Here is a 25,138-nt window from a genome sequence, read left to right as displayed (position 1 = left end):
CTTGCTACAGTAGACATGGCAAATCCTAAATCCCATCTGATTCATAGCTTGCATTCTCAGTTGCATGGCCTGCACAAGACAATACTATTTATCGTAAAGAAACAATAACCACTTAACTATGGACATCATATCATTCACATCTTTTTTAAACATATTTGTAAAAACATTTTAAATATCTTTATTTGTGAACGTGCTTAAATATTTTTTTAAACACAAACTTTGTGTATGTTTTTAACATCTTTGTGTGTTTTCAAACATATTTAAATACATTTAAACACATTTTTGTTAAAAAAAAACATCTTCATTTAAAAAACACAATTTAAGGAGGAGGAAAGAAGACTTCGAGTTTTATATTTTATATTAAAAGGTATTAAAAGAATATGAAGCAGCAGGTAGCAGCTAGCGGTGCTGCTAAGGCCAACACAGAGTGTGGATGATTGACACCTGTCACCTGTCGACCAATCAGAGTCAGGAGAATCTATTAGTACCGCCCGCATTCACCTTTGACCCACCAATGACGATCCAGAATGAAGTAAACCCAAAGGTAGTATATCGCAGCAAGAGGATTTTTTTTTGCTACTCTTTGGGGGCTAGCTCGCCGAGTTTTCATCGCACAGTGATGAGCCACATATGTTTGTAAGATATATTTTTATTTTTCCCCCCGCCGCGCCTCCCCTGAACTCCTCTGGCGCCCCCAAGGGAGGCGCGCCCCACACTTTGAAAACCGCTAGGTAATAGGCTGATTATCATAAAGCCCCCCTAAATGTCGAATCGGAATTCTATTTCCAGAGTTAAATAGAAGTTATTTCCACATGCATTGATAAAATGCCACAAGGGATGGAAGAAGGGATGACCGGTTTAGAAGAGGGATGATTTTGACCCCCCCCCCCCCCCCCCCCCCCCCCCAACTCGAGTACTGACGCTACGCATCATTACAACCTGATCTAATCGTCTCGTGGTCAACTCCCGTTTCATGGACATTTGACAGATTATGTCATGAATAATGAAGCAATAGCTTGTCATTAGTGTTACAACACACTGCTGCATTCCTGCCAGAGGCGGTCCTGGCTACATTTACGCCCTGGGCGACACAACAATGTCTTAGATTTGTATTACTTTATTATATAAAAAAGGTAACAAGAACACACAAAACACAAGACAGATAAATGAAATACAGTATATAAACACCGATGTAAATCGCTCCAGCAGTGCCCCTGAAATTAAGATGTGTAAGTTAGATCACACTCACATCACACATGCATCAGTTACCCAATTAAAATGACCATGATGCACATTTTAATAACATTTGTTAACATCCTATAAACTAAAACTATAACATACTACAAATTATATATGTATGTAAAACAGGAGGCGCCCACCCACCAATCAGAGACAAGAGATGCATGCAGGGAGGTTGTGCTTGATTTTACTGGCCCATTTGAGCCTGTTACTGTTTTCCCCATCTCCAAACAAAATAGGTTTGCGAAAAAAAAAAATGATATACGATTTGAGGACTAAACGATAGGATGGGCTAAGGTAACTTTTGGATGGGCTTGAGCCCGCCCCAAAAAGGGCTAGCCTCGCCACTGGTCCAGGTCCATTGAAAGTGCTGTGGATTTAAAGTGTGAGCTGAGTGTTGCAGCTCAATGTGTCTGCAGAAATACTTTGACACTGCACCAGCCTCTGTCTGCCTGATTTGCACCGTTTCTTCGCCTTTTAGATGAATCCATAATTAGTTTAGAAAAGCGTCTTTTCAGAGAAACTTTCAGGATGTTTTTCTCCGCGCTGCTCATTCTTGTCGGTTTTGGTTCGTTCGGTTCTGTTTCGGGGTCTCCCGCTGTGGATGAAGCGTACCGGGCAGTGGTCAGCCTTGTGTCTCCGGGACAGCAGCATCTGACCGGGGACTCCCTTCGCTCCCTCTTTAATACACTGGAGAAACGTGTGCAGTGCGGTGGAGTGTCGTGTGAAAAGGTGAGTTTTATTAGGCTTAGCTCCGCAGCCAGGTTAGAGAGCCAGGTGTCTGACTGCAGAGGCTGTGGAGAGAGGTCGAGGTCCAAAAGTTATTAACCGACTCTATCTGTACGGGCCTATTGAGAAACTGGGTTTATTAATGGAACCTTTTTTAGATTTGAAATGTATTTCTGATTACTCACACAATGAGTAATCAGGGTTCATTTGACCCAGTAGCCCATCAGAAGGTGAAAGAAACACCCATCATTGGACCAGAACACTCCATTCACCAATAATATAGTTCTAACCAAAATCTTAAATTTATTTATCTAATTACAGGCTACGTGTTTTTATTAATTTATATTATAGGTAGTAAATTGTTTTTGTTTCTGATTTGTCTGTGCGCACCAGTCTCATACCTGAATTCCTTTGGTTATAAAGGTTTATAAAGCTTCTCAGTGAATTACGTTTTACCCTCTGTGGACATAATAATAAATAATAAATAATATCTTGTAATGTTCTGTGGAATTTAACTGGAAAGTGTATCTAAAGTAGATTCTAAAACAAAAGCATTTAAAAGTTTCTGATCATCTGTTATCATAATGTTTTTTCTTCAAGAGTGGCTATAAAAACAGTGAAATTCAAACACCAAATGTATTATTTAATTTGAAGAAGAAGAATGAAATAATTACATTTCGTCAGTGATGTTAGATGATAAAGTAATAAGTACGATTTTTTTTATTGGGCCCTCTGAAATCGATTTAGAGGTTAAACCAGGTTTAAACTGTGATTTCTATTAATTATTATATGTTCGGTTCATATTCTATGATCCAATTTCTGTAGTGCTAACCCTATAGAAAACTTCTATTTCTGTTTTGAGGTTTTAAGCATAATTCTGCTAAGGTAACACGTCTGTTAATCCGGCTTGTTATAGACATTATTATGCAGTGAAAGATTACATTTTCCTGTTTCTCTAAATCTTTGTGTTTTTCCTGCCTTTCAGTCTGATTGAACCATTGTGCAGCATTTTGTTCTCCATTTACAAAACCATTTTTACAATCCCTCCATACAAAAGAACATGTATTTGTAAAAACTTTGTATAACCTAAAAAACATTTTTTTAAAAATAGTCCTCTCAGTCATGTCACTGTAGGTTTTGTAGCTGGCCATGCCAAGTTTTTTTTATAGTACTGTAGCTGTGAACACAGATGATGACAACTTATTCTGCAAAGACAAGAAAATGACTAGTAACTAAAAACATTTTTAAGTGCACATTATTTGAAGGATTGTTATAATTGTTATATTGTATTATTGTTAGGTTTGCTTTTGTTAATCCACGTTGGCTTCACAGTAAATTCAGACTCATTATATCTGAGCTGTTTTTTTTAATACTGTGCATGAAATATTCATTTTTCCCTCCCTATTAATCAGTTATTTGAATCATCATTTTCATCATAAATCTATGCATATATTCTTCCAGTGCAACTATTTTACTATAGAGTCAAGCTTTTAGTCACATTATCAGGGCAAATGTTTGACAAAAAGAACCCTCAGTGCTTATAAAGACACCAAACAGAGTCTGACTGTGTTTGTAGATTGTCAGGTCTATGAAATTACAAAATAATTCACCTCAATAGGAGAATCTAAACTTATTTTAGATTTCTCAACATTAAAAGAGGTGTTTGATACTCAAATCAAATATTGGATTTCTAATTTTGTTGTTATCCAAAGAGTGGATGTTTTAGTTCATGTAGTAATTTTATGACACATCCCTTCCAGGCTTGGACAAAACCGCGTTATCAGTGTGAATGAGAGTGAAGTCCCTGGACTTCAGTTGTAATCTGCATGAAAGGGCACTGCGTGATCGATAAGTATCTGCTGTCTAACGACTTACGTTTCTGGCAGTTAAATATGACGGACAAAAGGTGAAGAGAACAGCTTTACTGCAGGCGATAGCTTGAATTATAACACAATGAATTTAGCTAATAAAGAAGTGACATCAGTGAAAGTGAAGTTACAAAGGCTTGTAATAAACCACGACATAGTTACAAGTGTTATAACAGGTAATTAAAACAAGAGGGCCAATTAAATGATAAACCTCATCTGACCCACAGTGAAAATCTATGATCTCATGCCAAATGTCAATGAGTTCTCTCTGACCTTATGAGTTTCCTGTTCTGAGAGTTTAAAGGGTCAGTTCAACTAAATGTATTTTAAAATGTATTTTCTCACGTACCTCATACCCCACCTGATATTTAGCCATGCAGATCGTTTTGGTTATTCTCTTCTATGGCCATGCAAATATCCCAACTATCCCAGCTTTAAAACCATCAGCACAAGTTTCCATAGGATCTATTATGAAATCTGTTACTGGGATTGATTTTTGATTGTATTAAGAGTAGAGGTAGAGATCTCAGAGACTGGTATGTGAAATTATGTGCAAATAAAACTAAAGCTAAATGGCCAAATATAAATAGAAGTAAGAAGAAAAAAGTAGGGGCTTTACTTAATGTTTGGACACTTTCTTACTTTTATATTGTAGCCTATTTTCCCTCCTCTCTGTTATCGAAAGAAGTTTCTAATAAATGTAGCTGATGTCTATAATTGTTATACTGCAGGTTGCTTTTAATGCAATGTGTATATTCCTTTTTCTAAATTATTTTTAACAATGTTTGAATCCAACAGAACAAATTAATTTGGATTTAACTCATCTAAAACCCCTTAGCAGCTGCTGTTTTATAGAAATTGATCAAGCTTACATGGCTGTTGTTCCTTAAAAAAAAATCCCTGAATTACAAACTTACAATGATCTGCATGTATGTTTTTCTGTGTGTGTGTGTGTGTGTAGTGCAATCTAACAGACGCCGTCCACCAGCTGATCAGCAATCACTCCATCCATGAAGAACATGAGGATGAAAAAGCTGAAGAAAATATAACCATCGGTGTATCTCAGTTTCCTGCTCTCGCTGCAGGATGCGTCCTGTACCTTACATCTCCTGGCCTGGTCTGCAATGCGACAAGGCATGGGAGATGGGCAGAGGAGATTGAACATTTCCTGCATGAAATTACACACGAGGAACATGAGGAACATGAGGCACATGAGGAACACCATGAACATCGGAATGAAGACAGCGAGCCACACCACGAACACGAGCACATAGATGTTGATAGATTAATGGTGCTGTTTGGAGAGCTTCGTGACCACTATGAGCCTCTAAAGAATGAGGTGAGCACAATACTTCAACAGACTAACGTAGTCTTATTTCAAAGATCAATTTGAAAGGTCACAAGATCATATTTTTCCTGCTCACAGCTGACAAATATGCATGTCACAGGTCTGTGATGAGATGTTACCTGAAACCAAAAGGTCACAAGCAAACAGGTTTAGAACAAGTGAATCACATGACAGTGCTTTACTCTGTACAGAAAATATGCACGATAATAGATTTTCCACCAACCAGGCAGTCAGTTTATGATCTTCCTCTCTCTCTCTGACGTACTTTATTCATTCATTGTGTTAATGGCAGCATTTATCACTAAGCATATCTTATCACACATGGGTGATGCCAACAGTAGACCTGCTAGGCTTTGCCCTGTAACCAGCCACATCACCTTAGCAACCGTCATCGTGATGAAAAGTGCCCTCATTAAACAGTTGGTGCTGCTGTTTTGTGCGACAAAAATGGATTGTAAGAAATCAGACAAAAGGTTTTAGTAATCTGTGTCATTGTCTCTGTTCTGCTTCATGTATGAAAAATATTATTTGTAGCTCAAAGGTCAGAGAAGTCTCCCAAAACAAAAAGGATTCCTCAATAATTTGCATAGCATGGTCAGAAACCGACAGTAAACATCATCAGATACAGAGAATGGTTTGAAAGCAGGACAGAATAAAATTATGGACGGAAGCAGCAGGTGAGGAATCACAATAGGAAGCAAGTGTAGATTGCATAGAAGTGAATTTACCATGAGAAGAAGGCCATTACAGTAAGTTTATATTGCATTGAACTGTAGTGGACTAAAGACATCTGGCCCAACTGAAGGTTTTCTCCCCACATGAGGAATCCCCTTCTCTAAACTTGATATGAAATGTATTACAAATTAAAGTTATCTGCAAAATATAACAGTTGTATTCAGTTACCTGGCAGACATTTTCGCAACCAAAACAGCTGGTGCAAATGATCAGGAAGAGAGATGATCACTATTACAGCTCAGTGATTTCTCGACAGCTCTATTGTAATTGACTTTGGGCAACAGCAAACGAAAACCTGCAGAAAACGTGAAGAAAGTCTCTGATGTTATCAAGTTAGTTTTGACCTTTCAACAATTAGAAAATCTAAAGATATTCAATTTACAAAACGAAAGGAGCAGCAAGAAGCTGGAATTGCTGACATTTATACCAACAACAGTAAATCAGTTATCACATTCTTTTGTCAGTAAACTAATCAATCAGTGACCGACCAATAACTTCAGCTCTAAGCTGAGTCAGTGAGTAAAACCTTCTTTTGTCGTGTCTCTCTTTGTCCTTCCTCTCTCTTATCACCACACGGACCAGAACTGCATAACAGCCAGTGACATCATGACAGAGGCCAACGCATCATCACCAGGCCAGACACAGGAAGTGGATGCAGTTTTGGGCCGCATCCTTTATTACGCTTTGCAAGGTCGATGCTTCCTTAATAGAGCACTGCCTGAGGAGAGCTTCTTCGTGAACTACATCTTGAACCGTCTGGGGTCAGAGAACTTCACCGTCGCAGGTAAATGTCCTTCAGGAAAATCATGGACGCAGATCAAAACATAGCTAGAGTTGCTGAGATATTCATCATTTCAAAATCTCAGACCATGTTATGTTTAAACATTAAAAAACTAAAACTGTAGGATGTATTTGGGTTCTGTAGATTTGGAGACGCTCATGAGGATCCTGAACCTCGGACCTGATATGGATGCGACCCACGAACATGGACATGAGGAAGAACATGGACATGAGGAAGAACATGGACATGAGCACCACGAAGATGAACACGCTGATCACGATCATAGCGGTTCAAAACGGAGGAAGAAGAGCAACCATGAACATCACGAGGGCCATGAAAAAAACACCACCTGGGATAAGGTATACAAATATACCAACATACAGAAAATCACACAAAAACGTCAAACCCTTGATAAATAGGCAAAAAGTTATGGATTTAGACGTTACTTGGCACTGATAGTATTTAAACTGTTTAATTACAGTCCACGGTGGTTGTGGTGAACACAAAAGGTATAAGATGGCCAGTGTTAGAGCTAATTTGAGGTAAAATTGGGGATGGGAACTGAGAAGCGGTTCCAATTGAGAAGCTCCAAAATGCCCATCTCATTTCACTGGCTTTCTCATTGCTGACACTCCCTCTCTCTCATTCACTATCAACGTCACTCAACCTCTGTGACATTTCAGGCTGACTGTGGAACAGTTTGAACAGTCTGAACATTGCATCGGTTAATGCAGCGTGATCATCAGCTGTGTTGCTCTAAAAGTTGATTCTGGCATTTTCACCACAGTGCCTCATTTGGTCTGAATCTTCCTTGAAAGCACGACTTAATTTCACAATAAAACATACTTTCAAGTCAGCGTGGAAACACCAGCAATATCCTGAAACACCTTTCTACGCAATATGGGCTTAAACTCTAGGGATGATATCAGTTTGACAAATGCTACTGCTTCACAATCACAAATGAGTTGCTGTTTCCAGCAGTGTGTCCTTAACCTAGGGTAAATAGCCTGTCATATTAACAGCACCAGACAGGCTGAGCAAGATTTGCACACCTGAGTCAATTGTGTGCCCTTTTTCTACGCTGTGTTCAGGAAAATAGTTGTGTTGAAGCTGAAAGCCTGTCAATCTATTTTTTTTTTTTTACACACAGATAATTGATCAGGAATCAATAAGGAAATCAATAAACAAATCTAACTGATAAGCAGAATAAATGATAAAATCTTATCAATTCAAATAGCTAAAAGTTTCCCTTTCTCCCAGTTCTGTTTCTCGGCTGAAGAGCTGGTTCGGATCTACGGTCTGGCAGATAACGGCTCTGCCTCCTCTGGCCTGGGGTCGTCCGGCTTGACCCGGCTCAGCCCTGCACTTGTTCAGCAGATCCTGAGTGGGGCCTGTGCAGACATCCCACAACCACCAAGACCAGATGGGCTCACCACAGCTGAGAGTAAGGACATTTCCCTTCGAGAGATCAATAAAGTATCTATGATATGACAGACCTATCTTCTCGAAAGGGACCTCGGGCTGTAATCCAATCCGGATCAGCAAGTCATGCTTTGTTTACTTTTATCATGGCAGAATGAGCAAGTCACGTTAAACTAAACTTTTTAGTTTAGTTTAGTAACTCTTACTTTCCCTGGTGATGTTTGAGTAGATTCAACATGTCAATAACTCCACCTGACCTTTTCTCTTTTCCTCTCTTTGGTTTGTAGGATACATCTACGCAACAATTGCCAATGTGGTGATAACTCTGACGTCCATGTTTGGCATTGTGATCCTGCTGTGTACTTCCTGTACCAGTGTGTTCCAGTTGTGCATCCAGTTCTGCATCAGCCTGGCTGTAGGGTCTCTGACTGGAGATGCACTATTGCACCTGCTACCGATGGTGAGTGAATCTATCTTCCACCACAAAGCGGAATAAAAGTCACCTAAATTATAGCTCTGGTTTGAGGACATTGACAGTACTTGGTAATTTTCATAACCACAAGGCCACTGGGGCATTAACAATCATGTTTTTCCTGCAGCATACTCATTTTGACTCCTTCTTGTGGCCTGTGCATCCAGTTTTTAGGTTTGCATGTGCACTCAGATGAAACCAGCAGCAAGCATTCACATGACAGTCACAATGAAGAAACTCCAGACTACATTTACAAGATGCTGGTAGTGATCAGCGGGATCTACTACTTTTATCTGATGGAAACAATCTTTTCTCTGATCACGTATAAAGAAAATCATCACCATCATCAGCACCATCACGCGGTAAGAAGAAAAAGAATGAAAAGAATACAATCACATCCTGTATTTATCATTATCTTGTTAGCAAAATTGTGTAGCAGTGCTCAAAATTGGAATTCTTAAATGGTCTCAAATGAACTAACTCTGGTCTTTTCTTCCTTAAATCCTTGCCTCAATCTTCAGGCTAAGTTTGAATTATTTTGTCTCTCTCTCTTTAGGAAGAAGCAGAGCCTCACCACTGTGACCACGGGAGGGTTTTAGAGATGTACCAACAGGAAAGGAAACAAAAAGACAAGTCACAATCAGCATCAAAAGCAGAACTGGTGAGGAACACACATACTGTAACCCTAACCCATTAAGACGTGTAAGTTTAAGTTCAGCTGCACGAGACAAACATTTTGCATCATAACAAAAATAATCAGTAATGTATGTAATATGTAAGTTTCAGGTCGACTTCGAAGATGCGGAGCCAAAAGAGCGCACCAGAGGTGAGTATTTCCAAAACAAAAAAATCACGCTATCATTAAAACTGTGTTCACTCCACCACTAACTATTACTGTCTGCCTTCACAGAACAGCGTCTGCTGCCTTATATGATAACTATCGGTGATGGGATCCACAACTTTGCAGACGGCTTAGCGATGGGCGCTGCATTCTCCCTGTCATGGAAGTCAGGTCTGGCCACATCACTAGCTGTACTCTGCCACGAACTACCACATGAACTGGGTAAAGAACACACACACACTTATAGAGAAAAGCAAGCAGTGCGTGGTTTGATAACCTTTCATTGTTACCATCATCCTGTTGTTTTTGTGTCTCTCCAGGTGATTTTGCCATTTTACTCCACAGCGGCGTGTCCGTCCGCAGGGCGTTGCTTTTAAACGTCGGCAGTGCCATGACCTCATTCGTCGGCCTGTATATCGCTCTGTCTGTAGCCACGGACCTCGCTACCAAACAGTGGATAGCTGCCATCACGGCAGGACTCTTTCTGTATGTGGGACTGGCTGATATGGTACGTTTAATATGTATTTGTGCACATAGAACTGTTCATACTGTAGCTGCCATGAAAATATAATCATGCATAAACTGATAAGATGTGCATGTTTAATCTCAAATGTCCGTCTTTTCTTCCTCCAGCTCCCCACTATGGTCCACATCAGCAACAAGAGACCCTGGCTGATGTTTCTGTTGCAGAATATTGGCCTTCTGACTGGGTGGGGTATTCTGTTGGTGTTGTCACTTTATGAGGAGAGAATCAGCTTTTAAAACAGTCACACGTCGGTCTGTTCAGGGGGTTCACTTTGCTTCTGGTTTAATCTATGACTGGGTGTTTATGGGTTTAACTCATGAATGACCACAATGAGAGCCCCAGAGACAGAGTGAAAAGGCTGAAGTGGCTAGATGACACTTGTTCCCACTATCCAAACGATAAACTGTCAAATGGGGAACTAATCCAGCCATACGAACTTCACAAGCCCTTGATCACAAATGTAGCTTTTTGACCCTGTTTTGAATATAGTTCACGTGTGGACTCCCTGTGAACATTTTTCTATATTTTAATCAAGACAGCAGGTCGTCAAAAACTTAAGGTGCACAGTATGTGGTGGTAGGCAAAATATTATATAAAACTAGTAATGTTATAACTTTAGCACTAAAATAACACTTCTCTGACAAAAAGTGAAAATAAGTTTAAGTTATATAAAAGGTAGGATTTATTAAAGCACTTTTGGAGTTGGCTGCTTTGGATGTAGCCAGTAGAATGAGTTAAACTGGAATCTCAGTAATGTTTAAATGATTTACTTTGTACAAATGCTGCAATTTGACTCCTCGCCCTTTATGACTCATTTTGTAGCTATTCACGTGCACTCAGCTGATGTTTTACTGACACCTTAAAGTTTTTTTAATAGTTAGATGAAAGTCAGCGTTAGACTGTTGCACTGTGACCAAAGGCTGTTTTTTCTGGTAGTAAAAGTATCCGTTAGGCACTGAGAAGTGTGTAAAACAGCTTCGTAAAGTTATTTTTGTTGTGCTTTTTATTAAAAAGGTATAAAAAGCCTGTTGATGAGTAACAAACACTTGGAACACTTTGTCCATTTGTCAAAAGAAAGACGATACAGTTTGACTTTGTATATTAGTATTGCTGCAGCGATTAATAAAGATAAATTGTCTAAAAATGTGTGAATATATGTTGGTATATACAGTCTGGTATACATTATATTTTGTATTCTGCCTTGTTTGGAAAAATAAAACTCTTTTAAAACCTATTTTTAAACGAATTTGTGTTTTATTTCTTAAATATCAATTAACCCAAAAGAAAGAATAAATAGTATTTTTTTGAAGTGTGATAATTTATTCACTTTTTTTTCGGCAATTTTGATCATATCTGTATTGTAAGAGTTTGACTAATTCATGAAAACCATTCTCTGATTCTAAACAGAGCATAACCGAAAATATAGATCTATTTATAACTGCGCTTACACATATTCCTAGTGTAAATTCAGCTGTCTAGCCCTTGCATTAGCATAACTGTCAATTTGAGGATAAAGCAGTCGCTAAAAGCTTCAGTTGCTGCCTGAAGTCATTAAAGCTCTTGTTTGCACAGACTGTGCTTATAATACCTGAAGATGGATCACATCTGTTGAATTTGTAACTTTTGTGTGAATGAAGTCAAAGGTGAGTTGAGAGTTGAAACTTTATCTCTCTCATCTAATCTCCTCGACTTACAGGTTATGTGAATGTCTTCATTAGGGACAGAGTCCGCTGACAACTCATCGCACAGAGAGGTAGACATAACGTGTACGTATACAATATTCTGTATGCGTAATCAGAAGCATGAGCAGTGTCTAACTTTCTCTCAGACAAAATGACACATTTAATGACAGCATTCATGTCAGGTACTGATCCTTTAGGTCTGTCTTGTAAAAAAACAAATTACAGCATGTAGCTGCTGACATAGGAAAAGTCTTTTTTTCCCTGAAGTCAGCTTTCCAACAAAAGCAATCCATAATTCTCAACTCCTACAGTACGTTTTCAGAGGTTTTATGAGTCCCTGGAGTCATGTAACTTACTCTCCCAATAAAACACGTGATAATTACCTCTAAAACTGGACCTTTGAGCTTCTCATACATTATACTTGGTAATATAGACACTGGCAGAAGAAAGAAAAAGACAAATTAGACAAGGGAAAGATTTGTAACTGTGGACAGCTGGATGGGTAGTTTCACAACTAACAACAACAAAAGAGGATTATCAGTCCAGAGCAGAGAAGTGAAAGGAGCCTTCACTCTTACATAAAGCCTAACTGCTACTAGGATTGTTACAATTATATAGAAACAACATATGCGTGGGGGACTCAGAGTCAGTGGCATGGGTGTGGTCACAGGTCTTGACTTTTCCTATAGCATCACCAACAGGTGAAGGTTTTCACTCATCCTGTGAAATATCTCAATATCTACAAATGAGTTGGCACAGTTGAGGATTTTAAGGTAACCGATTTCAAAAATGTGGGAGAATTAGGATATTTTAAAAATATATATTTTAAAGGTAAATACCAGCACGAGCTGAAGATGTAGTTGAGTTGGAATTAAAGTTTAATTATTAACATCTGGTCAGTGACACTTCACAGTCACTTTTCTCTGATTGGCTGGTGGGGGTTTCTGCTCAAAATTCCATCACTTGCATGTTTGATTGGAATCAGACCCAAAATCTGCCCTGTTGTAGTGCAGGACCAGCATTAGATGTGTTGACACTTAGAACAAAGCATCGCTGTGCAGAAGTAGCCTCTTCATCTTGTTTAAATTTTGTTATCAAATGAAAATACAAGTTGTTTTTTTTAAATCAAGTCCTTTATAGACACAGAATATAGTGACTTCTGTCTGTCATAAACATAACCACTGACTAAACTGTGTCCACTCTCTAATAAGCGCTTACTGCACGGACATCTCATCATTCTTTCTTTTAGAAAACAGCTCCCTGTATAGTCCACAAACCTATTGATTTGCTTTGAAAGATTTAATGTAGGTCTCCTGAGTGCATGTGATCACTTAAAAGATGCCTATATGTCACATTATGAAAAGCACAGATATAAATAATGTCCAAACTCAAATTAACTTCAGCTTCCCGATATTGTCCGTGTTGCCTCGCAGTCACACCAGGACAGTCATTCACCTGTGGTTTTGCAGCTGTATCAAAGGCCTATTGTGATGAGTTAGTCTTGCTCAAGAATTTCCCAGGAGTGGCTCTTGACTGTCATAACCTTTGCCTAACCTTTCCCAGAAAAGGCTGATTTTTATCTTTCTGGCTCCTCCTGCAGAGTATTGTCACCTCAAGTAAACACTACCACACTGCTCCAAAGCTGACCAGTAAGAGAGGCAGTTTGAAGTCAGAAGGGACACAGACTTTATACCTTTTTTGTATTTTCATGAGGTTAACACATCTGTAACATTCACTACAGCAGTCTAGTTCGAATAACACATCCATTGAAATGAATGGATGGTGGAAAGATAACTGAGAGTTTGGATTTAAGGTTTGTTTGTCTATAGCTCAGACTGCTGTCAGAGTTTGGAAGTGTTAGCCAAAGGCTCCCTGGTGTATCTCTGCTCATCAGGCACATTTCTTCATATTTTATGACTTATTGTCAGAGCCAGAGCAGATATGTAAAAGCCAGAGTCCACAGCTGAAACACAATGAAGGAAAAAAAGAAAGCTCAGGGTGTCGCTCAGGCCGTGCAGCAGCACTGCTGGTTCTTATGCTGGATGTTAACATAGCTGTGTAGGTAGACATTCCACTCTCAGGGGTTAGCCCAGCATAAAGTCTGGATGTAGCTAGTGAACGAGCCAGATTGGCAGTTTCCCCATCTGTAGGGCATGGAAGTGGTTATGATCTTCTCATCCAACTCTCAGCAAGAGAATAAATGAGCATATTACCCCAAATGTCTAAACTATTCCTTCCCAGGATGCAGCAGTTACTGGGCTGTGGCTCCTCCTCACTTTTAAACTGTAAAACAGGTCACAGTGACTTTGTACCAAGTGCAACATTAAAAGAAGGAAATAGATATTCATTTGCAGATTTAACTGAACTGTAGCAGACTAAGGATTTGCTTGCTTATTTGACGTCACAGATTTTTTTGAAGTAACGCAACACAAATAAAAACCTGTTATCTAAATGCTCACGGCTCACATGTCAACATGCTGACGGTGAGTAATATTTAACAAAGGTGAGATAAAATGTGGAAATCCCACACAACTTCAAAAAGTGTCTAATCATTACACAAGTTTTTCTTCACAAGATATTCCAATCAATGCAAGTCAGTGCTTTCTTTAGTTTCTTAAGTCAACAGTGGCATTAGTCAAGTGAAGGGTCAGAGGACTTTGTATTATTTTTTACTTCCTCATGCGAGTGCATTTCTGGGTCAGAATGACTTTTATGTCACTTTTAAGTGTTTGAGTCATGAAAGAGATACGATTTTTTTTTTCTTTTTTTCCTATGTGACACAAATCAGGGATGAGTTTTTTCCAGCAGCTATTTCTGAGATCTTTGAAAGAGATTGCATAACAAGACCAAAATAGAAAACCAGAAAACATTTATTTAATTACAATCTACAAAAACAAACAAACATGTAAAACATGTATATTATATAGAAATATATAAAACTTTACATTGTACAAAACATCATAAATTAAATAATTCATCATGAGTGAATGGACCTGTGTGCTGACCTGTGCGTGTGCATGTGTGTGTGTGTGTGTGTGTGTGTGTGTGTGTGTGTGTGTATTTGATCTGTCATTTAAAGCGAATGATCTCCTGAGTAGCCAGTCTGATGAGCTGGTTGAAGTCAAACTGGATGTACTTCCTCCAGTAGCGTCTGTCCCTGCCATAGGTTTGAGCAGGATAACAAGGACTGGCTGTGAAACAGAGATTGTTTTCACCTTCAGTACATTCTCAAATGAAGCACAGATAAAGTACACTTTATGCCCGGCTCAGATTACTGAAACTTGTCTGCGACACAATGATAAAGTCCTGGACTGAATTTCCATTGTGTTGTCTCTCGTGTTTATACAGTGAAGACAGGAAAAGTGACCCTTGACTTCCCTCTGCTGACTGGTGAAGAAATCTGATTCAGTGCTTTGGTTAGTTCATTTAATCTGCTTATTAAAATAAACAATGCAAGATCTTTCCATTTTGTTTTTGTTATAGATTAAACTGCAGACGCCTGGCAGGCTCACTGGGATCACCACAGGGTAACTTCATATAGGCAACAATTGGACAGTTAAGGCACTGTTACTGTATCTGACCTGAGACAAATTAAGAGCAAGAAGAGAGACGACTCAGGGAGTGTGTGACATGTTTGCTGCAGCTGAGATTAAGTAAAGACTTGCTGTGACCGTATGTGCTTAAGATAACATTACTTCTGTGGACAATAACATAACCATATGACTAGAGACAGGTTGGAACAGTTTGAACCAGCTGAAAGAGAGAAAGTGTTTTTTTGTTTGAGGTCAAATTAGAGAAATAAATAAATCAGTCTGCCCCCCCCCCCCCTTTGATTAAAAGTAATAGTAGTTATGGTGTATGAAACCTGAGAGAATATGATTTGAATATCCTGCTATCTGAACTCAGCCTGTTTGATTAAAGCTCACATCATGTCTTCACTGATCCTTTGACACCCTCTAGAGGTTTACAGTCATTATGGTCATGTTCACTGGATAAGCTGCTGTTTGACTTGAAGCAAGGCACTTTTTCTTTATATAAAATCAGTTTTTAGAATCTTATTGACCAGTGAAAAGATGTTTTGTTCCATCATGTATGTAAGATAGATTTAAGGCGGATCGCTTTGGGTAAATATCGTATGGAGTTTGAGATTCAAGGATAGACGACGAGACCTGTGATCTGAATGAAATAGCTTTGATTAGAAAGACAAGAATCCATTGATACCGATAGTTTACTAACTAAGGTGGACATAAACTGGAGAGCTGAGGTTCGGCACCACCCACACTTTGTTAGAACCATTTATAAAGTGCATAGTCACTTTTACTCACAGTCCACGTAAATTCATTTAAAATATTAAATGGTCCGATGATGACTGTGTGAACATAGACTTTCATTTCTGATGCTAAATGTGTTATGTTGTAAATGTTGTTATTACAGTATTTCAGGTTTATTTTCTGAGTAATAGAGCTTTTTCATCCTCCTGAAAAAAAAAACATTTGGCTATCATCAGACAGCGATGATAACTCTTCATGTTTAATGCAAAGCAGCTCTAACTCTCTAACTTTATCAGAGAAAGTACAAATAAAACTTGCATCAGATCTAAAAATGATACTTTCGTACTGTATATTTTGTGTTCGTGTCATCTCACCGATGCCGTGCAAGATTCTGGCAACAGCTCTTCCAGAGAACTTCTCATCACTTCGGTTGCTGAGAAAACCTCTGATGTCGGCTCTGATCTGATTCTCCCAGTCTAACAACTGTAAACACACAAGTACACAAGTAAACTACAAGATCCAGACGTTCAAATTCAGCTGAAGCTCCTGGTAAACATCCTGTGTGTTTCACCTTATATTTGTCGAGCTCCTCGATGTCCAGTGGTGCGAGTGTCTGGCTTCGGTCTCGCCTCTTGTCGAAGTATTCAGAGAGAAGGCTCTTCAGCTGGAGGCTGCGACTCTCGTCCAAATCGTCGACACAGGACGACACGCTGTGGTACGCGACACTGCAACAGAATGTCATGTAGGATTTATTTTAGGATACAGGGCTTGTGATTTCAGATTTCATCGACCCTTAGCACACCCAAAGACACAAATAATCTGTAGCATTAACAGAGTCAGATTTCCTGTGTGTGTGTGTGTGTGTGTGTGTGTGTGTGTGTGTGTGTACACACCTTTTAAAAGCCTTGAAGGAGGCAGTCAGCTGGTAGAGCTGAGTTCGCTCTTGGTTCTGCACTCGATTATGGAGGAACTGACAAACTCTGTCCATCTCCTCGTCACTGAGGTCGCCATAGGAACGGAAGTAGAAGGATATGGAGGAGAATTCAACGTGGATGCCGCTACGTCCGCCAGCTGAAACACAAACAGGATTTGCCGTGTCGGTTTGGATAATAAAGTTTTCCATGAAGGAAAGGAGGTAAGAGGTAGAGAGCTACAGAAAGGAGTGCATACACATACCACTACTCCACTGCAGCTGTCTGAGGCCTCTCTTCACCAGAGGAAGCTGCCATCCCATCATGTCCGCAACCTCCACGACATCAAACTCCACGTCATCACAATTCTCCACTCGCTCGCCTGCCATCCGTCTTCTGGCCAACACCACGGCAACTGGAGGGCAACTGTGGGAATAAAACAAATCTGAATAAAGATAAATCTGAGCCGACATTTTTTTCAGAGCTATTAGAGTATCCTAAAAAAAAAAACACCTCATACATTTTAGTGATTTTCTGGAGCTGCCTCGGTCCATCGTAGCAGCTGATTTTACACCTGGACACCGTGGGGTGGAGAAGTTCAACAAAGCGTTGGGGATGCAGCTCCAGATAGCAGAGCAACGTTTCTACACCTGAAATACATAAACATGAAAAGAAGGAAAGAGAAATGGAATATTTCAACAGTTGTCTTCTGGTGTTTCTCCTGTTACTGATTCTTGTACTGGATTTGCATTTTACTCTGCTCTACCTTATGATGATCGATTTATTCACACACATGACCCTGTGTGTGTGTGTGTGTGTGTGTGTGTGTGTGTGTGTGTGTGTGTGTGTGTGTGTGTGTCCACTTACCTTCCTCTGTGATGTCCAGAGCCTCCACAGTTTCTTGGATGGGAATCGCTCTCTCATGAGTGTGACACACTCTCTCTCTGGGCCAGTCACTGCTCTCCTCTTCCTGGTCCCTCAACCAATCCCCGGCCACATCCTTGTCCTTCATCGAACCATCAGCTTCATTGTGTTCAACAGTCTGCTCCTTCTCCTCCTCCACCTCGTCCTCCTTCCTTTCAGCTCTATCTTTTTGGAGCGGTTGCTCCGCTGCATCGGGATGTGACGTCTCCTTGTGGTAAAAACATCACACCACTCATTTATTTGCTTGAGTGTAAAACTATAGTTTTATTCATTTAGATATTAAAGATCTTTTAATTACCTGTGCAGTAGACGGTGCTGGTATGTCTGTGGCTATGTCCTGCTGAGTGGGGGGGTCCAGGCTGCCTTCCTGATCACACACGTCCATTATTTCCAGCAGCTCAGAGTCTTCAATGTCCTTTACACAGAGACGGAAAGTCTTTTTAGTTTTAGTACCATGGTCTCAAAGCTATTTGTGGAAACAGTATTTAGAACACACACATAAACACACAAACTAACACAGGTAGAGTTACCTTGACAAGTTCATGTTGTTTCTGGTGGATCTGTTTACATTTGCATGAAGGGAAAACTTTCTGGACCAGTTTCTTTACTGTGTAGTAGTCCACAGTGTCTGCATAGATATGACGACGGAGTTCATGGAGGTCCCCACCCTGCACGCACACACACACAAATTACACTTTAAATATACAGTGTAGTTGACACCACCACGGAAAGACCACCCCATTTTAAAACACACATGCTTTGCATCACTGAAACTGCAAAATTACTAAATCCAGAAATACAAAATATAAACACAGCCTTACCTCAGGGTCCAGGAAGAGGTGACAGTGTGCTGGTTCTCCGTCTCTTCCCGCTCTCCCGATCTCCTGAACATAGCTCTCAAAGCTCTAAACACGTTTACCAGGAAGAGAATACTTAGAGATAAGACTTGGCCTTCATTTCACACAGAATGCTGGTTTCAGTGTTCAAGATCAACCACCTGACAAAAAATACAATATGTCCTGATAAAGATTGTGATATGATGAAAGCTCCTGACACAGTTGCATGTTCCATGTAAAAGTGTCTTAGTCGAGTCACAATGAAGAAGCAGTCTGTTTCAAAGAGCTTTAGCTTTGAATAAGTCAGACCACCGCTTACCTTGGGCATGTTGTAGTGAATGATTCCTCGGACGTCAGATTTATCGAGGCCCATGCCAAACGCCACAGTGGCCACCACGATCCTGAGCTCCCCGCACATGAAGTTGTTCTGGACGCGGCGGCGCTCTGATGCTGACAAGCCGGCGTGGTACGACTCTGCCTGCCACTTCAGAGGTTTACGGATCTTCTTCCTTGCTAAACGAAGAATCGTGGGGTTGCATGAAAACAGTAAACGGAGACGTTGAGTCAAAGAGAAAGAAATGAAAATTAAACAAAGAGAATGCTTCTTCGGCAATGTAATTCAACAGCTTTCCACAACATGTTCTAGTTGTAAATATCTGATGCAATCATTTTGCATGTCATCCCTTGATGCAATCAATCAAAATGATGGATTATGCCACCCTTACCCAGATCTTTCTTTCTCTGTCCTGCAGGGTTGTGTTGTGCCTGACTGCTGGTTTGTTTGTTTTCTTTCAACAGCACCCCCTGCAGGCAGGTCCTGAGCAGCGCCGCCACACGAGTTGTCTCCTCTCTTCTGGTGCAGTAGACGATGACGGAGTCCAGACAACCAAAGCGATCACCTTTCAGCAAGGTGACTAAAGCCTGAAAGTATAAAAGCAGAAGAGAGAGAGAGAGGAAGAAGTGAGTGAACTGCAAATATTTAAAGACAGACACGTTCATCCAACTTTATGAATTACAGATAAACATGCTACACACCTGATCCTTTTCTCTATCCGTGGACACAGACAGATACAGGTTAGAAGGAACTGCCGCAGATCGGACTGCGATGCCGTCTTGATCTGTGATGTCCAGATGTCGTGCGATGTCCAGAGCAGTGGACAGTGTGGCTGTGGCCGTGAGCCCCAGCAAGCACTGCACTCCTAAACGCTCCCTTAGTACCTACAAACAGACACAGCACATATTTTATGTGCTGTTATCTTTCCTCAAAAGGAACAAGCAGAGTCCTAGACAGATGGGTCAGCTTATAGTCCAGGATCCCCCCTCACATCATTAACCCACCTTACAGAGTCTGAGGTAGCACGGTCTGAAGTTGTGAGACCACTCTGAGACACAATGAGCTTCGTCTATACAGGCGAAGGCCACAGGTGGCAGCTCCTGAGCAGAGGGCAGACACCCCGAACCTGAACCACCTCCACCAACCAGAGCCTCTGGAGAGAGGAGCAACACACAGACCTCACCAGACTTCACCTGGAGAGACAGAGGAAGGAGAACACAGAGGCACACTATGAGCTGAATACACACATAAACTAAAACTTATAATAGTTTTACTTCGATAAACATTTCTCTTCTTCATTACTGTACTATCAAAATACCTCGATAAGAGTACAGATTATATTGCTTGGTCTATTACCTTTTCTATCGCAGCTTCTCTCTGCTTCTTTGTCATGTTGGAGTGGATACAGGCTGCCTTCAGATGGGCTGGCAGGCCAGACAGCTATACAGACGCACAAATAAGACATTCACAACAAATTAGTTAACTTCATCACTCTTCAAATAAAAAAACTCTCTGCTCTTTACTTTTTAATTATGACTAAAAATAGGAAACCTGGTCATCCATGAGGGAGACGAGTGGTGAAATGACCAAGGTGATGGATTTGGAGCGCTGTGCATACAGGTAGGCTGGGAGCTGATAACACAGTGATTTACCCATCCCTGTTGACAACACCACGAGGGTAGAAAGACCTGAAGGAAAAGTGAGAGACAAACATGAATTATAGGTGTACGGATATGTGTATGTGTGGTGTGTACTGTACATACCCGACAGGATCCTCATGATGGCTTCCTCTTGTCCTGGTCTAAATGACTGATAGCCAAGGTCTCTGAGAGCAGCATACACCTCAGCAGGTGTTTCTAAACAGGCGCACAGACAAAAAGTTTGAGCAAACGTATGATACGTACTGTACTTAATTAAAACAAGGTTTTTAGTAGAAGTGTTTACCCTGGACTTTCCCATCATCTTTGAGATGATAAAGTGGTTCCATTGGTGGTGGCGGAGCAGGACGCTCATAGTCAGGGCGAATCACATTCAGCAACATCTCGTCTGTGGTGTTACCTCCCACCTCCTTTTCTTGATATGGCTGACCCTCTTTGTCACTTGGAGATGCCACTGAAACACACAAACACATCAGGATTTAAAGACGCACAACAAATGCAGAAATAACTGCGATACTAAAACATTGTTATCTGATTTGCTGACTTGTATGAATCAGACTGCGAGATGTAAGTGAGTAAAAGTGAATCCACTGGGTGCTCTGCCTCTAAACCTCTGATGCTGTAACATGACAAGAATTTGATAACCAGCCAAAAAAAACTGAAACTTTCTTTTCATGCAAAACGTCGATGTAATTCTACAACATGAAACGTACTATTTTAATCATACAAGGAAAATTATTCAGTGGAGGTGGAAAGCAGCATGCTCTAAGCAGATAGTAAGTTCAACAGGCGTACCCAGTGACTGCTGCAACGTCCCCGTTGCCCTGGCAACCTCCTCCAGGGTGGGCAGTTCAAATGGCTCCTCTTCAGCAGGCGGGTCCTCGTTAACAGGAGGAGGAGGTGCTGCAAAAAAGAGTTCAGAGGGATTTGTTGCTCATAAATACGATTCAAAATGTATATTTATGCGTAAAACATTCTCCTCTGAGCTGAATCTATCATTATCAGGTTACACTTCAAGTGGTCACAGAAAACGATGTGGCTGGGGACTCAACAATGAACAAATATATTTCAGGGAACTTAAAAACAGTGACAGTTGTTGATGTCCTACCGATATTGATTAGAGTCTGTCTTATTAGTCCTTTGTTAAATAAGAAGATTAATCAATCCTTTATTTGTATTACCTCGTCCCTTGCACTCCATGGCCCAGTGTCCAGTCCCTCCACACTTGTAGCAGGTGTCACCCTGGCGATTGGACCCCCCTCTGAACCCCCCTCTGAATCCACCCCTCGTTCCTCTGCCGAAAAATCCACCACCTCCACCAAAACGTTCACCTTTCAGCTGGAACTTCTGCATGTACAACTGAAACACACCGTAGATTCATAACAAGTGAAACACACATTTTTTTTTAACATTTTGTATCATGATAGTTGTATAGTCATATGATACTGGATTTATGGTTCCGATTTCTGGCACACATTGTCTACAACAAAGTGTAGGACTGGTCCTGCATACACTCGTACCTGTTTGCGTAGACCAAGACCCCTGAGTGCGTATCCTTTGACATGAGATTTCTTCTTCAGGTTGATCTTCACAAAGTTACCCTCTGCTCCTTTTGCAGTTCTGTGCAAATAAAGATTTTATTATACACAGAGTACAAATACAGATGTTTCAAATACAGATGTTTCAGCATCATTTTGCAGACCAGGTACATGTGTGCTCTTACTTGGCTTTGACTGGCTGAGAGTGATACATTCTCCTGGCTCCAAATTCTTCCTCTATTTCTCCAAACAAGTTCTCCTGGGGAACCTTGACAGGAAGAAAACTGCATTTAACTAATTTCCCTAAAAAAGCACAGTATGAGATGAAAACAAATGAACTGGCTCACCTTTTTTGGTTCCTTGGTTTCTTTCTTTTCTTCTGCCTCTTCATCTTCATCACCCTTCTTCTTGCGTCTCCTTTTCTTCCCTCCTTCTTGAGCTGGGCTGGGGTTCACGTCAGAGCTCTCCTCTTTCTTCTTGCCGTTCCTTCGCCGTTTCTTCACACCTCCCTCCTCTGGTGTCTCACCCTTCGTGTCCTCTCCCTCCCTCTGTCTTTTCCTCCCCCTCTTCTTTGTACCTTTGGGTTTGTGACTGATTTCATTGTCTTCTTCTGGCACTGGGGGTGACGTCAGTCTTGTTTCCATCTCCTCACCTCCCTTCTTTTTCATTTCTTCCTCTCCTCTTCTGCTTTTTCCAGTGTGTTGTAGACTATCGCTGACTATTTTATCACTACTGATGCTCTTAGACGCAACATCTCTTCGCGAGTCTATCGTCTCGCTTCTTGCTTCCTCTGCATCCATTTCCTCTTTGCCATCTCTGTGCATTTTCCCATCTGTTTCTCTGCCCCTTTCTCTTTCTGCTCTTTTCTCCACATCTATCTCCTGGTTGCCTGCTCCAGGCTTCACCTCAGCCCCCAACTCCCCAAACACCTGACACCTCTCCAGCCACTTCCTGTCAACAAAACCCAGTCTGCTAGCAGGAGAGGGCTTTCCTCCAGTACCTCTACCTCCTCTGAAACCTCCAAGACACTGTGGGCTTCCTCTCAAGCCCATCAAAGGTCCAACACCTGCAGAACCAACACCCTTTTGTGGAGTTCCTAAAGTTTCAGCATCTTCTTTTTTGTCTACTGCAGCTCCTATACTTCCATTTAACTTTCCTGTGGTTCCTAAGTCTCCTCTTGAAGTTCCTCCTCTACCTGGAGAAGATAATGACGCCAACAGGGCAGAAGATCTGGCTGGAGAGGGAGGTACACAAGAGGTGTTTAGATTCTGTGATCTAATCATTTTACTAGTACAACTATTACTATCAGTATTACTACTACTGCAACTACTGGAAGAAGTTCCAGGTTCTTCACAAGACTCTCCGATAGGTTCAAATGGTTTAAACTGTTCTTCGGGCTCAGCTGGATGGAGTGTCGGTGAATCCAGGGACCCCAGACAAGTCTTAACTCTTCTGTGAACAGGGACGCAATTACAAGGAAATCTTACAATGCATTCAAGTTGTAGAGCAACTGATATATCAGTGAGTAATGCAGTTTACATGAAAATACCTCCTTCTATGTTATTACCTTGGTGAGAAAGGGCTGAATTCAGGGCCGGGGGAAGCAGTCTTGGCAGTGGCAGCAATGGGGCTGTTTGTCTGCCTAGTTTGTCCATCTTTCAAGGAGTTTAGAGGCACTCGGCCAGGAAGGACAGATTTCTTCAGTGAGACAGGTCTCTCCTGAAATAACAAAAAGGAAATCATGACTAAAATCAGCACTAAAACAAAAGAAATTGCTGTTATTGTGACGTCTGATGTTTTATCCTAACACAAAGAGGAAGCCCAGGGTTTTTAAGTGTACAATTACTTCTTAGAATAATGTGTAAAGTGTGCCTCACCTTACTGAGTGTAGTCAGGTTGTTTTTAAGCTTGAGGCCATAGTATTGGGCCGAGGCTTTAAGGCTGTCTCTGTCCTCGGCTGTCAGTTTGGGAGAAGATGCATTCTGTGCACTGCGGTTCAGGTGGGCACCCCAACAGTCCGGCTCCTACATAGACCGACAACAGACAGACAGTTATAAACACATCAAACCAATAGTTTCTGTGTTACAGTCAGTGACACACTTTGTTCAGTACCTTCTGGGCTGTGCTGCCCTCAGCTGTAGATCTGGACTGCCCACTGCTACTGTTTTCTTTGGCTTGTTTCAAACTTCTGTATTCTTTGTACAGCTCTAGGATGAACACACACACACACACACACACACACACACACACACACACACACACACATTAGTATACTTGTAGTCTAATTTAACTGTTTATCTATGATGCAGATTATGGGTTGTACTCACTCCTGGTTTCCTCTGGGGCTTCATCGATGTCCTCCTGGAAATGAAACAGCATCATATTATGGAAAAAGGTAAACAAACTGTCCACACTGAAACCACATGTCGGCAAAAGCTTTAGCGTTTAAATTACCTTGTTGGGTTTCTTCTGGTGCTGTTTGACAAAGTCCTGCTCCCAGTTCTTCAGGAGAAGTTTCACCTCGTTGTACCGGTCCATGATCACGCGAACCACAGACTCCACACTCCTCACCTGGAAGCTTCAGGAAGCTACATGTCGTCTACAACACTACGACAGCTCGCCAGCGCTTTTCAGCGTAAACCTTCTGTTTAATACAAAGTGTGAAATACGTCTTCTTGCTTCTTGCTCGAATTGAAGTTACAGCCGCTTGAGGTCACAAACAGAGCAGAAGAAAGGTATATTAACGAGCTTTCTTCCGCTGCTTGTGTTTACGATTTTCCCGCGCCGGAAAAGTGACAGCTTGTTTTGTCAGGTCACTTCCGGTGTCCCCCAGTCTCATAAAACAGAACTTTCTGTGTTTACACGGACTTAAAACTTTACGAACACTGAGAACATCAAGACGACACAGACAAAAACAACAGTCGGTGTAAAAGTTATGAACAGTCCGAATTTATAAAGCATGTGTTTAGTTTAGTAAACACACAGTTTAGTCATTAAGGTTTGCACGACTTCCGTCAGGCTCA

The 25,138-nt window shown here is 40.9% G+C and overlaps 2 protein-coding genes across 4 annotated transcripts; one reads left to right on the top strand and one right to left on the bottom strand.

Annotated features, from left to right (window-relative positions):
* The first annotated feature begins 1,508 nt into the window (after positions 1 to 1,508).
* On the top strand, positions 1,509 to 11,195 carry slc39a4 (solute carrier family 39 member 4). 2 transcript variants are annotated; one of them, XM_019254798.2, is made up of 12 exons: positions 1,509 to 1,971; positions 4,798 to 5,175; positions 6,502 to 6,703; positions 6,845 to 7,059; positions 7,961 to 8,144; positions 8,410 to 8,582; positions 8,762 to 8,956; positions 9,151 to 9,255; positions 9,381 to 9,420; positions 9,505 to 9,657; positions 9,756 to 9,943; positions 10,069 to 11,195. In XM_019254798.2, exons 1-12 carry the CDS (start codon positions 1,771 to 1,773, stop codon positions 10,195 to 10,197), a joined length of 2,163 nt encoding a protein of 720 aa, XP_019110343.1. In that variant the 5' UTR covers positions 1,509 to 1,770; the 3' UTR covers positions 10,198 to 11,195. The 2 variants fall into 2 exon arrangements, with proteins under 2 accessions (XP_019110343.1, XP_010740002.2); XM_010741700.3 differs by having other exon boundaries at positions 1,510 to 1,971; positions 9,375 to 9,420.
* Positions 11,196 to 14,608: 3,413 nt separating this feature from the next.
* On the bottom strand, positions 14,609 to 25,138 carry recql4 (RecQ helicase-like 4). 2 transcript variants are annotated; one of them, XM_019254797.2, is made up of 28 exons: positions 24,570 to 25,138; positions 24,443 to 24,476; positions 24,228 to 24,322; positions 23,993 to 24,139; positions 23,683 to 23,834; positions 22,463 to 23,567; positions 22,301 to 22,383; positions 22,098 to 22,197; positions 21,759 to 21,936; positions 21,373 to 21,480; positions 20,864 to 21,031; positions 20,683 to 20,775; positions 20,471 to 20,607; positions 20,276 to 20,359; positions 19,924 to 20,112; positions 19,621 to 19,803; positions 19,311 to 19,506; positions 18,905 to 19,098; positions 18,571 to 18,654; positions 18,280 to 18,417; positions 18,048 to 18,164; positions 17,693 to 17,954; positions 17,346 to 17,475; positions 17,091 to 17,251; positions 16,808 to 16,985; positions 16,486 to 16,639; positions 16,289 to 16,397; positions 14,609 to 14,834 (listed from the first exon to the last, which is right to left on the bottom strand). In XM_019254797.2, the coding sequence occupies exons 1-28, from the start codon at positions 24,651 to 24,653 to the stop codon at positions 14,713 to 14,715; spliced, it is 4,785 nt and encodes a 1,594-aa protein (XP_019110342.1). In that variant the 5' UTR covers positions 24,654 to 25,138; the 3' UTR covers positions 14,609 to 14,712. The 2 variants fall into 2 exon arrangements, with proteins under 2 accessions (XP_019110342.1, XP_019110340.1); XM_019254795.2 differs by having other exon boundaries at positions 14,610 to 14,834; positions 17,693 to 17,957.

The sequence above is a fragment of the Larimichthys crocea genome, chromosome XIII, assembly GCF_000972845.2.
Source record: "Larimichthys crocea isolate SSNF chromosome XIII, L_crocea_2.0, whole genome shotgun sequence".
Classification (NCBI taxonomy): domain Eukaryota; kingdom Metazoa; phylum Chordata; class Actinopteri; family Sciaenidae; genus Larimichthys; species Larimichthys crocea.
Note: the sequence above shows the minus strand (reverse complement) of the source record. Positions and strands in the feature narration are given on the sequence as shown.

Excerpts from the sequence above, each read along its gene's own strand:
- slc39a4 (XM_010741700.3), top strand. The coding sequence starts at position 1,771 with ATGTTTTTCTCCGCGCTGCTCATTCTTGTCGGTTTTGGTTCGTTCGGT. Across the intron at positions 7,060-7,960 it reads AAAACACCACCTGGGATAAG|TTCTGTTTCTCGGCTGAAGA; the intron begins GTATACAAATAT and ends CCTTTCTCCCAG. Across the intron at positions 8,957-9,150 it reads ATCATCAGCACCATCACGCG|GAAGAAGCAGAGCCTCACCA; the intron begins GTAAGAAGAAAA and ends CTCTCTCTTTAG.
- recql4 (XM_019254795.2), bottom strand. The coding sequence starts at position 24,653 with ATGGACCGGTACAACGAGGTGAAACTTCTCCTGAAGAACTGGGAGCAG. Across the intron at positions 24,323-24,442 it reads AGCCCCAGAGGAAACCAGGA|AGCTGTACAAAGAATACAGA; the intron begins GTGAGTACAACC and ends TGTTCATCCTAG. Across the intron at positions 14,835-16,288 it reads CAGAATCTTGCACGGCATCG|CCAGTCCTTGTTATCCTGCT; the intron begins GTGAGATGACAC and ends TCTGTTTCACAG.